This window comes from Chionomys nivalis, chromosome 9 (assembly GCF_950005125.1).
Source record: "Chionomys nivalis chromosome 9, mChiNiv1.1, whole genome shotgun sequence".
Classification (NCBI taxonomy): domain Eukaryota; kingdom Metazoa; phylum Chordata; class Mammalia; order Rodentia; family Cricetidae; genus Chionomys; species Chionomys nivalis.
Window position 1 is genome coordinate 58,770,630 of NC_080094.1, and position 14,371 is coordinate 58,785,000.

The 14,371-nt window shown below is 43.0% G+C and overlaps 1 protein-coding gene across 1 annotated transcript in view; it reads left to right on the plus strand.

The window, feature by feature from the left end:
* Positions 1 to 14,371, plus strand: part of Meis2 (Meis homeobox 2) — a 208,230-nt gene that overhangs the window by 189,400 nt on the left and 4,459 nt on the right. Inside the window, 1 exon segment of the mRNA XM_057780829.1 lies at positions 14,330 to 14,371. This exon segment is cut by the window's right edge and continues 17 nt beyond it. Coding sequence (XP_057636812.1) covers positions 14,330 to 14,371 — 42 coding nt within the window.

Genomic DNA, 14,371 nt, shown 5'->3' on the forward strand with positions numbered 1-14,371 from the left:
TTCTGTCTCATGCTATGCATATCACACACACACACACACATGCACACACGCACACACGCATGCACGCACACACTGAACCTGGCAGAGCAAGAGACTCTATTTCTGCCAGAGAAGTCTTTCCCTGTCTGTCTGCTGTCCAGGTAGAGTCACACCTTGTACTGAGTTAAGTGACATTCATTAGAGCAGAACTAGGAAGCCGGAATTATGTCTCATCTTAGCTCTGCCCTGCTCTAGGGCACATCGTTCTTCAGAAATTGAGCTATGCCACTTGCGGAAAAAAAAAAAATGACAAGAGATTCCCTAATGGTTCTTCTATTGTCAATTCTAAATTATTTCCTAGGGAAGAAACCGTATTTCCATTTGCTCATTTAGTTGTTGATTCGCCAAACATTTTATTGGGAATAGTCGAGACAGTGTCGATAGCAAAGAACTAAAATATGCTCTCTGTAAGATCAACTAGATGAAAACCAGACAGGTCAACTGTGGTCATTGCACTGAACAAATTCTTCAGGGAGCCTGCTTGCTAATGACCGAGGGGGTGTGTGTGTGCGTGCGCACATGCACACAAGTGTTTGCATTTGTATCTATGTATGTGCACTTGTATACAGAGGCCAGAGGTTGTGAATCCTCTGTTGCTGCCTACCTTAATGTTTTGTTACTGAGCCTATACTAGGTAGTCAGCAAATCCCTGGGATCCTTCTGTTTCTGCTTTCAGCACTGGACAGATAGCGGAACATAGCCTCACCTGACTTGGATTCTGAAAATCCAAACTTCAGTCTTGGGCTTGCACTGTGGCAGGCAAAGGAACCAATTCCTAGTCCCAGGAAATATTTCTTAATCAGATTATGCACCAAAGTTACCCCAAAGAGGTGTTCTCTGGCAAGAATTCCCAGTGATGCCTGGACCAGAAGGCTCCAGAAGGAAGACCATTCCCAGATGGAAGGAATAGTATGACCCTCGCTACTTAGCATATTAACTTTAAACTTCTGAATTAATCTTGGACTATTTGTATATCACATGATTAAAAAATCTGTGACATTTCAAACCACTGCGGCACTAAATCATTTCGCTGTTAATAAGCAGTGGTGTTACAGCTACCTCCATGAAGACGGAGACCATTCAAACACCAGTGTTTTCATCTGTGAAAATCACATTAAACCGCACTGGGAATTTTACTAAGAGATGTGGAGCCTGGATAGACTCTAAAAATCCTCTCAAACCGTCGTACATCTAGTTTGCACCTAAAGCTCTGGATGGAACTTTAGAATCAGAGGTTGATGTCTCCATTTCTCTGTAAATGGCAGTTGGGGAGCAGATCCACTAACTAACCATTTAAAGCTAAAATATTTAAGGAGTAAAGCAGCCACAGCATAACCTCTGGTTTGCTAGGTCTCTTGTGGTTTATAAAGATATATTTTATGTCTTTTATGATTACGGAATGATGCTAAAAAATTTGTGGGCAATAATACCATCACATTGGAAACGCTTTCTGTAACATCTCTGTCCAAGACCCAGGAGGCTACCTGGGTGTTAATCCAAGCAAAAGATGTTTCATTTCTTCTTAAGAAAAGGCAACCCGGAAATTTTACTTAGAAACTAACCTTTGATGTTTGCACATCATGTATATGAGGACATTAAGGCATGTGTCTGTGAATAGAATTTTTGCTTCATGATAAAATTATGTTTTGTAATATTTTAAATATCATTCTTGGTTGTATGGAGTTTGTTGAAAGTAACTAGTAAAATTTTTTTGTTTTAAATTTCTGATTTTAGCCCCTATTGACAACTTGAATGGAAGTATAAAGTGGTTAAATAGCACCGGTTTAAACAGGAGGAATGTTACTTGTATGCATATTTACGATGCTTTATTTGATGGCTCTTTTCCATAATAGCACTTGACTTTCTGTGTTTTACTCTTGTCGTTACTCCCCCCCCTCCCCGCCCCCATTTTGGGTTGAAGCCACTCTAAAGTTTAACACCTGGGAGATTTCTCACTTATGGTTCCCTTTAAAAGTGCTAAAATCTCAGCCTCCCAAACAAGAGACCGAGCCACGGGCTTAAAGAAAGAAGTGGATTGATAAAGGGCCCCAAGAATGTTGCCACCTTTCGAATGTGTCCGCTGCAAAATTCTTTCTCTTTTAAGCCAGCAGGAGAAAGGAAAGGGGGCTGAGAGCCTGGTCCCTCCAAAGGCTTCTGGCAGGCGGGTCTGGTCTTCTGAAACATCCCCTGCTGCTCTAGAAAAAGGATCCCCTGAAGCCAAGGAAAACTCTGGTGGTGGCATTCACATGCATAGCACCCTCCCCCCAGGGCTTTAGAGCACAGGTCCCGGGGCGATTTGGCCCAGGTTGAAGAATAGAGACTTGTGAACCCTTTGTCTCCACACCTAGAGTCTGCTGAAGTGCTGTGTCTTTCACCTTAAAAGCCCATTTAAAAAGAAAAATATGGTTTGTGAGAAGGACACAATTTGGACACCATCACCCTTAATGGAGTCCCTTTTAAATGTAACACTCGGTCCCATCAATTCTCTTCTAAATTACTTGTCACCACCTAGAGAAAACCTGCCCTTGATTATCTTATGCAGTTGCTTAAAAATACAGTGTATGTGTGCACTCGTGTGTGTGTGTGTGTGTGTGTGTGTGTATACACTTCATTTAAAACCTCCGATGAATGCCATCACTAGAATCACTCTTGCTAAGTTTAAGGCACAGTGTGACTGATACGCATGTGATTGTCGTCAGCTTCTAAATCTGTTCACACAGATCATCTCAGAACTCAAAATGAGCAAGCTAGACCACCTAGAAATAAGGCCATTGTCCGTAGGCTTTTAGTTACAGTTGCCAGGCCAAGGGGATCAGATGGAGGACTTTGTCAAAGCCGGAGGTGCATGAAAAGTAGTGTTTTCAGAGGTAGCCAAACAGTTGTTGGGTTTTTGTTTTTGTTTTTTTTTTTTAAGTTTACTACTGGTTGAGATCTAGACTAGTCCTCGTTTAATAAATATGAAGAGGAGAGGCCATTTTGAAGCAGTCGCTTGTTTTCAGAGTTCACGCTTTCTTTGTCCTTGAGTGTCCCCTAACTTCTCAGCTTAGAGCGCCATCCTAGTGCCTTTGACATAACCCTCCGCCCAGCAAAGCCCAACGCGGAAGTCATTCTAAAAGTTTCATCACCAGAACCTTATTGGAGTTCACTTCATTGCCCCTTCCTCCCTGCACTGCCCAAGTGTGTTGAGCCCTCTCAACTGCTCCGTTCTCATCAATCCCGTTCAGTTCATCCTCTACCTGGCCGTCGGAAAAGGTCTTCCTCATGTGGTCCATTGTCTCACTTCTCCACTCAAGAACTTCAGGGTTTCCGGTTAGCTCTGAAGAACCCCATACTGCTTGCTTGTAAAATGTCACCAGGTTCCCCCAGAAACCAGAAGAAACTGTCAGCCAGTCTCACGTCGGTTATCCTTCCCTCCTCTCAAACCAGGGCAGTCCTGGTGGAGTGGACACCTTCCTTCAGGCAGCTTTTTATTCTTGTCCCTTCCATTTGTTTTTGATTTTGGTTTTAAATGTTCTTTCAAACTAGTTCGACTCTTCTCTTCCAAGAGTTTGCTTAGCCTCTGTTCTTCTGGTGCTGGAGAACTAGACCTTGCCCATGCTCAGTAAGCACTCACAGTGTTCTTTTTGTTTTTTGTGTTTTTGTTTTTTTTTTTTTTTTTTTTTTTTTTTTTTTTTTTTTGGTTTTTCGAGACAGGGTTTCTCTGTGGTTTTGGAGCCTGTCCTGGAACTAGCTCTTGTAGACCAGGCTGGTCTCGAACTCACAGAGATCCGCCTACCTCTGCCTCCTGAGTGCTGGGATTAAAGGCGTGCGCCACCACCGCCCGGCGTTCTTTTTGTATTTTTAAATATTTATTTTTGCTTTATGTGCATTGGTGTTCTGCATGCACATATATCTGTGTGAAGATGTCAGATCTTGGAGTTACAGACAGTGTGAGCTGCCATGTGGGTCCTGGGAATTGAACCTGGATCCTCTGGAAGAGCAGGCAATGTCCTTAACTGCTGAGCCATCTCTCCAGCTCCTCTGCAAGTGTTCTATCCCGCCCCCCCAGATCTTAGTTGTTGCCTTGCTCTGCTGCCCCTTGCTAGCCTTGAGCTCAGTATGTAGCCCAGGCTGGTTTGAAATTGGCTGTCCTCCTGCTTCTGCCTGTCCAGTGCTTGCACTACAGGTATCTGTGCACTGCCATGCCTGGCGACCGACCTCTCTTCATGTCTTTAGTAGACTCCGTTGCACTAATCGACTGGGTATACACTGTTATTTATATTAACTTGTGTGTGCTCTCAAAATGGTGACTTTTTTCAGTTTGTTTACGTGTATATGAAGAATAGAAATCTCGAAAGGCGTGGTTTGCATTTTCAAGAGTTTACCTATATTCACATACATCGTCCATATGTCATTAAATTTGGTTTGGGATAACGGCAGACTGCGGACGCCTTATCGATAGTGACACATGTACAGATTTTTATGACCCTTGAAATTATTCCCACTAATTGTTTCAGGGTTGAAAAAGACGAGCAGGTACAGTGCTAGGCGGGTTTTCAGCTCCCCAGCCACAGAGCCAGTGACTGGGACACGACCCACTCAGCTGCCCAACAGGAATCTCATGGAGGAGAAAGCTAGTGCTCGGTTCGTTTCGATTGGTCAAAGGATAAAGTCAGAAATCAAGCTAAATAAATCCCCACTCCCTCTGAACACAAGACAGGAGGGGGAGGAAGGGCTCTGGAACAGGGTCCTACTGAAAGTGAATCACCGCCTTCTCCTCTCCACGTTAGTAACAGCCCCTTGTACCTTTAAAGGAACAGGTATATATAGCCGAGAATTAACAAAAATAAATCTCTCGCCGGGCGGTGGTGGCGCACGCCTTTAATCCCAGCACTCGGGAGGCAGAGGCAGACGGATCTCTGTGAGTTCGAGACCAGCCTGGTCTACAAGAGCTAGTTCCAGGATAGGCTCCAAAACCACAGAGAAACCCTGTCTCGAAAAACCAAAAAAAAAAAATAATAAAAAAATAAATAAATAAATAAATCTCTCTCTGTACCTTTTTTTTTCACCTTCCTCTGGAGCAGCACAGAAAAATCTATGGAGGTGTTAATGAATTTGTCCCTGGCAAAGTTCATTGCCGGGCACATGTACAGGCGCGGTGTGTGTATTCCCAGACACATGTACAGGTGCAGTGTGCACGCACCCACGTGCACACACACATGTGGGTGCCCAAAGGGCTGCTTGTTTCTCACAATGCACAGCTGACAGTCATGAGGACTTCTCCATGCTGCTAGTCTGTGTTCCGCTCAGCTGCTAGTCCACTCCGCTGATGGGCACTTCCGGCTGGGCGGGATTACTGTGGAAAACAAAATCAGACATTTGCAACCAGTTCAGTTCTCAGCAAGAAAATGCACATGACTTATGTAGATTTTGTTGTTGATTTTTTTTTTCCCTTATAGGGTACTCAAGGAAACGCATGTCATTATAAATCAGTAGTAATGAAATCACCATTATGGCATCTTGGATATTGCATTTGCTAAAGCCTTTCTGGACATTAAATCAGCTTTCGATGATTGATATTATAGACAGTGGATAAGCATTTTTGATGGATCTCTTGCTCTCAGATGGGGGAAAAAAACAAGTCTTTTTTTTTTTACCCCTTTGATTAAAAGAGTATAATGCCGTTGCAGAAGGAAAGGTTCAGATGTGGTCATCATAGGTTGGTGACATCAAAAATTGAAGCTCAGTTAGGGTAAAATTTGCTGTCAGGAAAAAACGGAGCCTTCTTTCTGAACCCAGGAACATGTGGTTCATGTGAGCTTGCTTGTAGAGGGTTGCTACAATAAGGCTTCTTTCATACAGGTGTGTTTATGCCCCAGGCTTGCTGGCCACAGTCCATTCCATTTACAGAAGCTGAATTAAACAATAACTACCGCTTGCAAAAAAAAAAAAAAAAAATGGTGAAGGTGGGGGGAAGGGGAGGGAAAAGGTGAGCGTCAAAGGAGATGCCTGAGAGCTTTGTTAGGGCCAAGAAAACCCGGTTGTAGTTGTCAGGGCTTGTTGATGTTGCTGGGAACGGCACTTTTTTTTTCTCCTGGATTTTGTGGTTCTGCCTTAGGAAAGAAAGTAAAATAGAACGGAAGAACAAAGTCCCACTCTATAAATCAGCAGCTGCTCCTTGCCAGATCAAAGGAATGACATTTTTGCTCCTGGACTTCTTGTCCACTTGAGGGCTTGACAGGCAGCTAACAGCTGGCCCGCTCCACTGTATGAGAGAATCAGCCTACATCTTCTTCCGAGCAGATGACAAGCTAATCAGAGACCTCTCCGGAGCACAGGACGCGTGAGTGCACCTTGACCTCGTCCTACAGCTCGGATACATAATTGCTAAACAGCGTGGTGCATTTTTGGAGCAGTTAATTCTTAGGTGACTTCCATGGAGGAGAAGGATCTGAGATGACGCGCAATCAAAGGGGATCATGAAGGCCAAAATTATTTTTAAAACTAGAAGATGTGTTGGGTTCAGGTCTTTGTGGAAATTAGTGCAGGTTTGGAACATAATAGGACGTGGCTGTGAATGGGGTAACTGATCACCAGGGGAGATGGCAGAGGTTTCAAAGCCCAATCAGCTAGATGGCTGAGGTGGCCGGAAGCTGGGAACTGGTCATTTTGAAAACGATCATCATTTCTGTGTAGGGCTGGTGGAGTTGAATGAAGTTATAGATCAATGTTCCGTGTCTGACGAAAGTGGTTTTCAGAACCATCCTTAGGTGTGTAGGTATTCAAATCTGGAGTTTTAATGTCAGTAGTAAAACGTTCGAAGTAATTCAGTTTCTCGTTGATTTCCATCTGCAATAAATCATGGACGGGATGAGGTAATATGCTATAGCTTATGTCTATTGACTTAGCGTTTTATCTTTAAGAGGGTAGATTCTAGATATGAATAGCTAAGCAAGTTCGAGTGTTTTCTCCTCCCTTGCTTTCAAGTAGCTCTGAAAGATCGTCTTTAGAATACATGATAAATAGCCACACGTGAGTAACCCAACAGCATTCAGTAGGAGTATCAGGGCTTCAGCGGTCGGGACCTGCTCAGATGCTTTGTGACGCGCCGCTGGGTGTGAATGTGCCGATGGAACGGTGCTGAGCATTCAGAACGAAATAAAAGATAATTCCCAGTGTAAAGGGAAATTCTTCAGATACTTTTATTAAATAAAAAACTACAGTTGTCCATATAAATCTCATTAGATATGATGCCCAATTTATCCATCACCTTGAACAATCTTTTTTCTAATAGAGAAGAACCATATGTATTATTGAAATTCAGAAAGGATAGAGGTAGATGGAAAGGTGAAACAGGAGTGTGCTGGCTGTTCTCTCTGTCCTGAAAGACCCTCTGTTGACAATTTCCACACAGACATTTCATTGTCCCAGCTTTTACTTTAAGAGACGCAGATGGAGTAAAAGGAATCAAATTATTATACATTGTTTGTTACCCAAGGCAAGTGATTAAAAGACTCTTTAGATTTGCGGTACTTAAAGAGGCTAGTGGAGGCAATGTTTGCGGCCACGAGAGTCACAATTAAAACTTGAACTTTGCAACTTTCTGTTCTTAGGCAGAGCACTAAGATGTCTTCTGATGGCTCTTACTGCAAGGCCTCGACAACTTAAATGTGCAGAGGTCACAGAGAACTTCTCAAATGCAGATCTGGGAACAGTAGTGCTGGATGGGGCGCTGTGGTGCTTCTGAACCGCTAACACTCTGGAGGTGGCCTGGAAGCTGCTGGTCCAGGAAAGTCAAGAGTGGGGAGGAGCTAGAAAGTCACTAAGGGGATTTGCTCGAAGATGAGCCCGCTCTGCAACCACACCTGCAGACAGATGCTTCACTGTTGTCTAAAATCACACACAGACACACAGAGACACCAACACACATATGTGCACATGTACATACAAATGAACACAAACACACACACACAACACACAAATATACACACACATACACACACACAAATACACCACCACATACACACACACACAAAGTTGCGTGTTTACATGAAAGTTTGGTCTCTAGAAAGACCCTACCACATGGCACATGTTACAAATGACATTGTCATCCTGTTATCGGTCCAGTATGGATATTTTTAATAGTCACCCATCTATGTTTTTCCGGTTTTTTCCTCTTTTTTTGGGGGGGGGGTATTGGTTTTTATTGAGCTATACATTTTTCTCTGCTCCCCTCCCTTCCTCTCTTCACTCTTTCAACCCTCTCTCATGGTCCCCATGCTCCCAATTTACTCAGGAGATCTTGTCTTTTTCTACTTCCCATGTAAAATAAATAGATCCATGCATGTCTCTGTTAGGGTCCTCATTGTTGTCTGGGTTCTCTGGGATTGCGAATTGTAGACTGGTTTTTTTTTCTTTATGTTTAAAAACCACTTATGAGTGAGTACATGTGATAATTGTCTTTCTGGATCTGGGTTACCTCACTCAAAATGATGTTTTCTAGCTCCATCCATTTGCCTGAAAATTTCAAGATCTCGTCATTTTTTTCTGCTGTGTAGTACTCCATTGTGTAAATGTACCACATCTTCCTTATCCATTCTTCGGTTGAGGGGCATTTGGGTTTTTTGGTTTTTTGGGTTTTTTTGGTTTTTGTTTGTTTTGTTGGTTTATTTTGTTTTGTTCTGTTTTTCAAGGTGGGGTTTCTCTGTAGCTTTGGAGACTTTCCTGGAACTTGCGCTGTAGATAGACTGGCCTCAAACTCTCAGAGATCCGACCATCTCTACTTTCTGAGTGCTGGGGTTAAAGGTGTGTGCCACCACCGCCTAGCTCTATTCTTAATGATCAATTGTAAGGGAACAGAACTTTTTAGGAATCTTGATTAGCTGTGTTATGACATTAGCATTATGAGCCCTTACTATATATTAGGCAGTTCTCAAAAAACCTCACACACATACACTATGGCTGTCAGTCCTGGAAACATCCCAGGCTCACCCAACCCTCCCCCAGCTGATAGATAGAAAGGGAAGGGAGGTGGGGAAGTGAGAAGGCACACAGGCCCTTGGCTTGTTGTCTTTCTTTGAGGAGAGGGTCTAAACTGTGGGACAGTGCTTAAGAGGACTGTGACCAAAGTTGAGTGTTTTAGTGAATACGCTGTATGGGTGTTTGCGACTTCAGGGGAGCATTAGATAAAGCAGCTGGAAACCCACAGCAGACATTTAGGGAAATGAACTGTCAGCCACTTGATAACTTTGCCCTGGGCCTTTCGCGTGTCAGCAGGAGCAGTCTCTCCACTCCAGGCAAATTCATAAGGCTCCAGCATCTTCATACTTCCGCGCTAAGATCATGTTTTCATATTGTAAGGGTATGAGTATTTATTTCCCATGTTTTTACAGGTGTGGGCAAATCTAATATTCTATCCAACTATAATTACACCGGAGTGCAAGGACATTAGTTATGATCTGTGAATGTGTCCTCAAGTCGTGTATGAATCTCATTCATTTACCTCACTTTGCTCAAAGTTGTCTTTGGGCAAAGATTCCATGTCTGAACACCTTGGATGTACAGTGGGATTCAGTCATTCTCAAGTCCAAGTCCTTGTTCAAAAGCATTAAACCCGTCTAACTCACTCGTTCAACCTGAAACCAGAACACAGAATAAAACTTGTTTTGTTTGTTTATTTTTTCATATTAAGAAAAAAACCTAACTGAATGATTTTCCAAGGTTGAAACGCCACTGAAATCCCAAGCAGGAGCACGCTGGTAGGCAATCCCTGCAGCCAGTCAAAGTAGAGCCTTTTTGTGTGTTTTCACTGGGCCCCTGTCACCAAGCTCCCCATCACACCTTTTCCAAATTGATCTGATCCCTTGTCAACAGTTCAAGCCTCTTCTTTGACAACACCAATCCAAGGGAAGGCTTCAAATCCCACTACCCTGAGAGTGTTTGGGGCTGGCTGCTTTCCAAGCGGGTGGGCGCAGGGAGAGAGGCCTGTGCTCTCCAACAAAGGAATGCTCCTGCCCGGAGGAGTGGGTTACCAGGTGTGGCAAGAAGTTAGTGAACCAGAAAGAAGGGATTTAGCAGCCATTTAAAAGGGGTGGGGGAATCACCTTCCAATCCAGAATGACACCTGAGTCTACTCCCATCAGCCTGAGCTTCGCTTTGGAGTGAAACTCTTTAAAAGAGAATGCAGTGGTCAGATTTCAGGGGGCGGGGGTTGGTGGGGGGAACATGCAAAGCTCAAATTGTTGGGTTTTCTTGAGGTGGCTGGTGGTGTCTAGAAGGTCTCTCCAGCAAGAATCAGGTGGGCTTCTGTGACTTTCGCTGTCTGGAGTTCATCCCTTTGACTCTACTAAGGGTCTGTTTACCGTTGTTGTTATTTCTAAGTGACTTAGAAAAGCCTCCTGATTCTTGGAAAGTCACTGAATTTATTTCTATAATTAAGTTATTTTAAGCTAAGAGTCTCGGTATATAAGTTTGAAGGATTACGCATACTAATGCATTTTCTAGTTAAGTAAAATTTAGAGATGCAAATAGTCTCAGGAGATTCTCTTCGAAGCTTTTGTGTGAGCCTGGGCACTAACTTCATGCTCAATACAAATCAATAGAACTAGTGTAGTTTGGGGTACTCACCCCCTAGGGAGTCACTAATTCAATTATCTGTAGTCCTTAAAAAAAGTCACAATGAGGCTAATGAAATTTTTTTCTAAGGGAAATCTGGAGAAGGCACTAGATTTATTAACACATTTTCCACATAAGTTGTACAAAATTCAGTTTTAAAAAGCTGTTGAATATCTAAGGAGACTTTATACCAGGGTTAAATTGTACTAATAAAGAAGTATATTGTATGTCTGCAACTTCAAAACCATGCCAGGGTGACTAAAACTTGGTGAGTTGTGTTTCTTGTTGTCTCTTTCTTTCTCCTTTTCTTTCTTTCTTCCTCCTTTTCTCTCTTTCTTTCTTTTTTCTTTCTTCCTTTCCTTCTTTCTTCTTAAATATCAGATACAGATGAAAAACCTAACAGTCTTTGGGTTGGAAATAACTCGTGGGGGTTTTCATTAAAGTTGGGTGCAGCTTGCTGCATTTTGGTTACTTGGATGTCTTCAGCAATTTTTCAAATGTTTTGGGTTTGGCAAAGTCCAAAATCTTTTTTGCCAAGACCCTCTTTTCCCCTTATTTTTTAAACCCGTGTGAAATGCAGGGATAACTTAATCCATATGTGTCTGATTCATTTACACTTAACTCATCAAAATGTTATTTCGTGAGACCCATTTAATATCCAACAAACCTTTTGAGCCTTTCAAAGATGAGTCTTTTGTCTTTGAAGCAGGAAGTTGCATTTTTCCATATGAATGAAGCTCTGGCCTTGAATGACTGGAGATGAGTTGATTTTTCAACTTACTTAGTTTAAGTAAAATCGAAACTTGATATAATGTTGACTATCTTCAGAAAGGAAAGGTCATTCTTAAAATATAATCAGAGGAAGTAGAAAGAATTTATGTCAAATCATTTAGGGAAAGACTATATATGGACGTTCATATTGGGAATTAACGAAATAAAAAATCATTTCTCATTTGATTTTTTTATCTCTGAATTAAATGGCTCCATTTTGAATTCGTGAGAATATTTTCTAAAAGGTGGTGCCCTATGGGTCATCAGCATGAGGGAAAGAGAGAGTTGTCTTTTTAATTTTTAAGATCACAATTTTTATTAAAGTGAGTACATTATTAATTTTTTTAATTATTAATTTTAATAACATCTATGGCATTAAGAAACTATTCCGAGATTAGGGCAGTTGACAATTGGCAGGAGTTTTATGTTCAGAGATTTCTGGAGAGAAAAAAATAAAACAACAACAGCAAAAACAGGGGCCCATATGTTTTCCAAATCCTGTATGATTTGAAAGAATGCATTGGAATTATGAAACAGTACTGGGGACCAAAAGCACTGAGAATAAAGCTTCACAGAGGCTGCGTGGAGCCCACGTGAGACAGTAAAAGTCTCTGTGACCCTCTGTGAAAACCCTCCCCACCCTGTGAAAACCTGTAGGGGCTTCTTTCTTTCAAGCCTTCCTAGGAGCAGTGAGCAAAGAAAGGCCATTGCCGTAACTGCTAGCGAACATGCTGTCCATGCCATGGAAACTAGCTGAAAATGTGAGGCCAGAGCGACATTGCCAAGTTCAGCCCTTCTATAAAGACCTGCTAGCACACAGAATGCTTTTTTTTTTAAATGTCCAACATTGTTGGATCACCCCCATTGAACAACCTTTTGAGAGGATCCCCATTTTCACTAGTGTAAACATTCTGATGAGTATCCAAAGAAATGACCTTTGAGTGAACCTCTAACCTTCCCGGTAATTATTTGTTTGAGACAGTGTGAAGTTCTCCTGCTGAGAACTAAGAACCAGGATGCCTTGCAGCTCCGTGAGGGTGGGAGTGTTTGCGGGAACAGCAGAGAGAAGCAGAAATAAGGGAGCACTCTCCAGATGTAAATAATAAAGGAATGAAAAGGAGGAAACTTAGAAGCAATTTGTTTCTCCTAAAAGGTTGACCTACAGGAGAAAATAAAAACAAAACAACAACCCACCACAGGACAGGATTGGCAGCAACTGAAAAGGAGGAGCTGCCCCTCTCTACCAGAAACGTGGAGACAGACCAAAAGGAGCCTGCTCTTGGCTTCTCTCGGTCTTAATTGAACCTATGAACCCTTAGAGGGAGAGAGTAGAAGCCGGCCCTCCTAGGCCTCAGATAAATTCTTTTAACCGATAGGAGGGTTGCTTCAGGAAGTCTTTGTGACCTGGTCAGCAGCATTTCAGGGGACAGAGGGGATAAAGACGAAGCTTCAACTCTCCTTTTTCAGCTAACTGTGCTTACAGTAGCCAGCACTTCCCTCCCTACAAGTCAAGGGGTGCAACATTTTTTGGCAATTGGGACACCTTAAGTACTAAAGAAGTTCCTTCATTGTGTTACAAACAACACATGGAGAGGGCTCCTTTGGTTTTCTCCTGACTGTTTTTCATCAACCGGACTGGATTCTTCCCAGAGAACTCAAAGGAGGCTATGTAAGCTCACTGTCCTCCTCCAAGGGACTAACTGCCAACCCTCAAGAATTCCTCAGAGAATGGACTTTCAGGTCCTGCCTGAGGCCCCATGTGGATGCATTGATCATTAAGCCCCTCCCCCCCTATGCTTAAGATTTGAAAGGAGAGATGCTGACCAACAAATGTTATCGATAGAAAGCAGTTCTGCAGGACCAGCTAGCTGTGTGCTCCCTACCCCCGGCCCCTCCCAAGCCTCATGCAGGGCCAATGAATCTTTCCCAGAAGTCCGTACGTGTGGGGGAATACCATCATTAAAAGCACGGGGACAAGGGTAACTCGCAAATGGTAGAAAATTGTTTTGTTTTTATTAAATTTGCAGAAATAAAGGAGATTTCTTATTGTCTTACTCTGTTTGTACATGAATATTTGATGGGCATTATTAAACATTAAAGTAACATGAAGTAGGCACTTATTTTTGGATTTTCAACAAAATTAGATCCAGGCTTCTGAGACAAAATAACCGCTGCTCCTCACATTCCTGGGAGTCAGCAACCGCCTGATTTGAAAACGTTTCCCGGGTCCTAATATCAACCATGTGGACCTGAGGCTGGCTTTCCAGTGGGTTGAAAGGTGGCTGAGTTTATGGTTGGCAGTTAGCTTATCCACTGCCCTGGGTGTCCCTGCTTTGGCTGCAAAGGCCGCCCCCAGCTGGCACTGACCTCTGAGTGACCCCTAACTTTAGAGGCTTAAGCTGCAGGAGTTGCCCCAAGACCAGAAGTCTTCAGGCCCAGCACTTACTACTGCTGTGTTGGTGATAAAACTTCAGACAGCCTAATTGATGGCTTTGCTGACCTAACAATACCTTGTGAAAGCCGAGTGCCAGAGCCTGGGCTTCATTTATGGCCAGCTGCAAGGGAAGCTGAATCTCCCTGGGATGGACGGGGAGTCCAGGGAGAGAGGCAAAATCTTTCAGCCTAGGAGCTGCACCCTGGCTCCAAAAGCAAGCACAAGAGCAGAAGGGAGACACCATCTCCTGGAGAAGTCTTGTCCCTTCTGGGAAAATTAGTAGCAAGTTGTCTGGGTGTTGGCTCCGAGATGACAAGGGAGTGACGATCCAGTCAGCTGGTTTTGCATGCTCAAGGGCCAAGTCGCCTGTCAATTAAGTCGATGGCTTGCAGCAGATACTGGACTCTGATGTGTCCTCCTCAGAGCTCACAAAAGCTGTTCATAGAGCACTCAGACTGAGTTTGGTAACCAGATTTCTTTCTTCTGTTTCAGGTTTATCAACGCCAGGAGAAGAATAGTGCAGCCCATGATTGA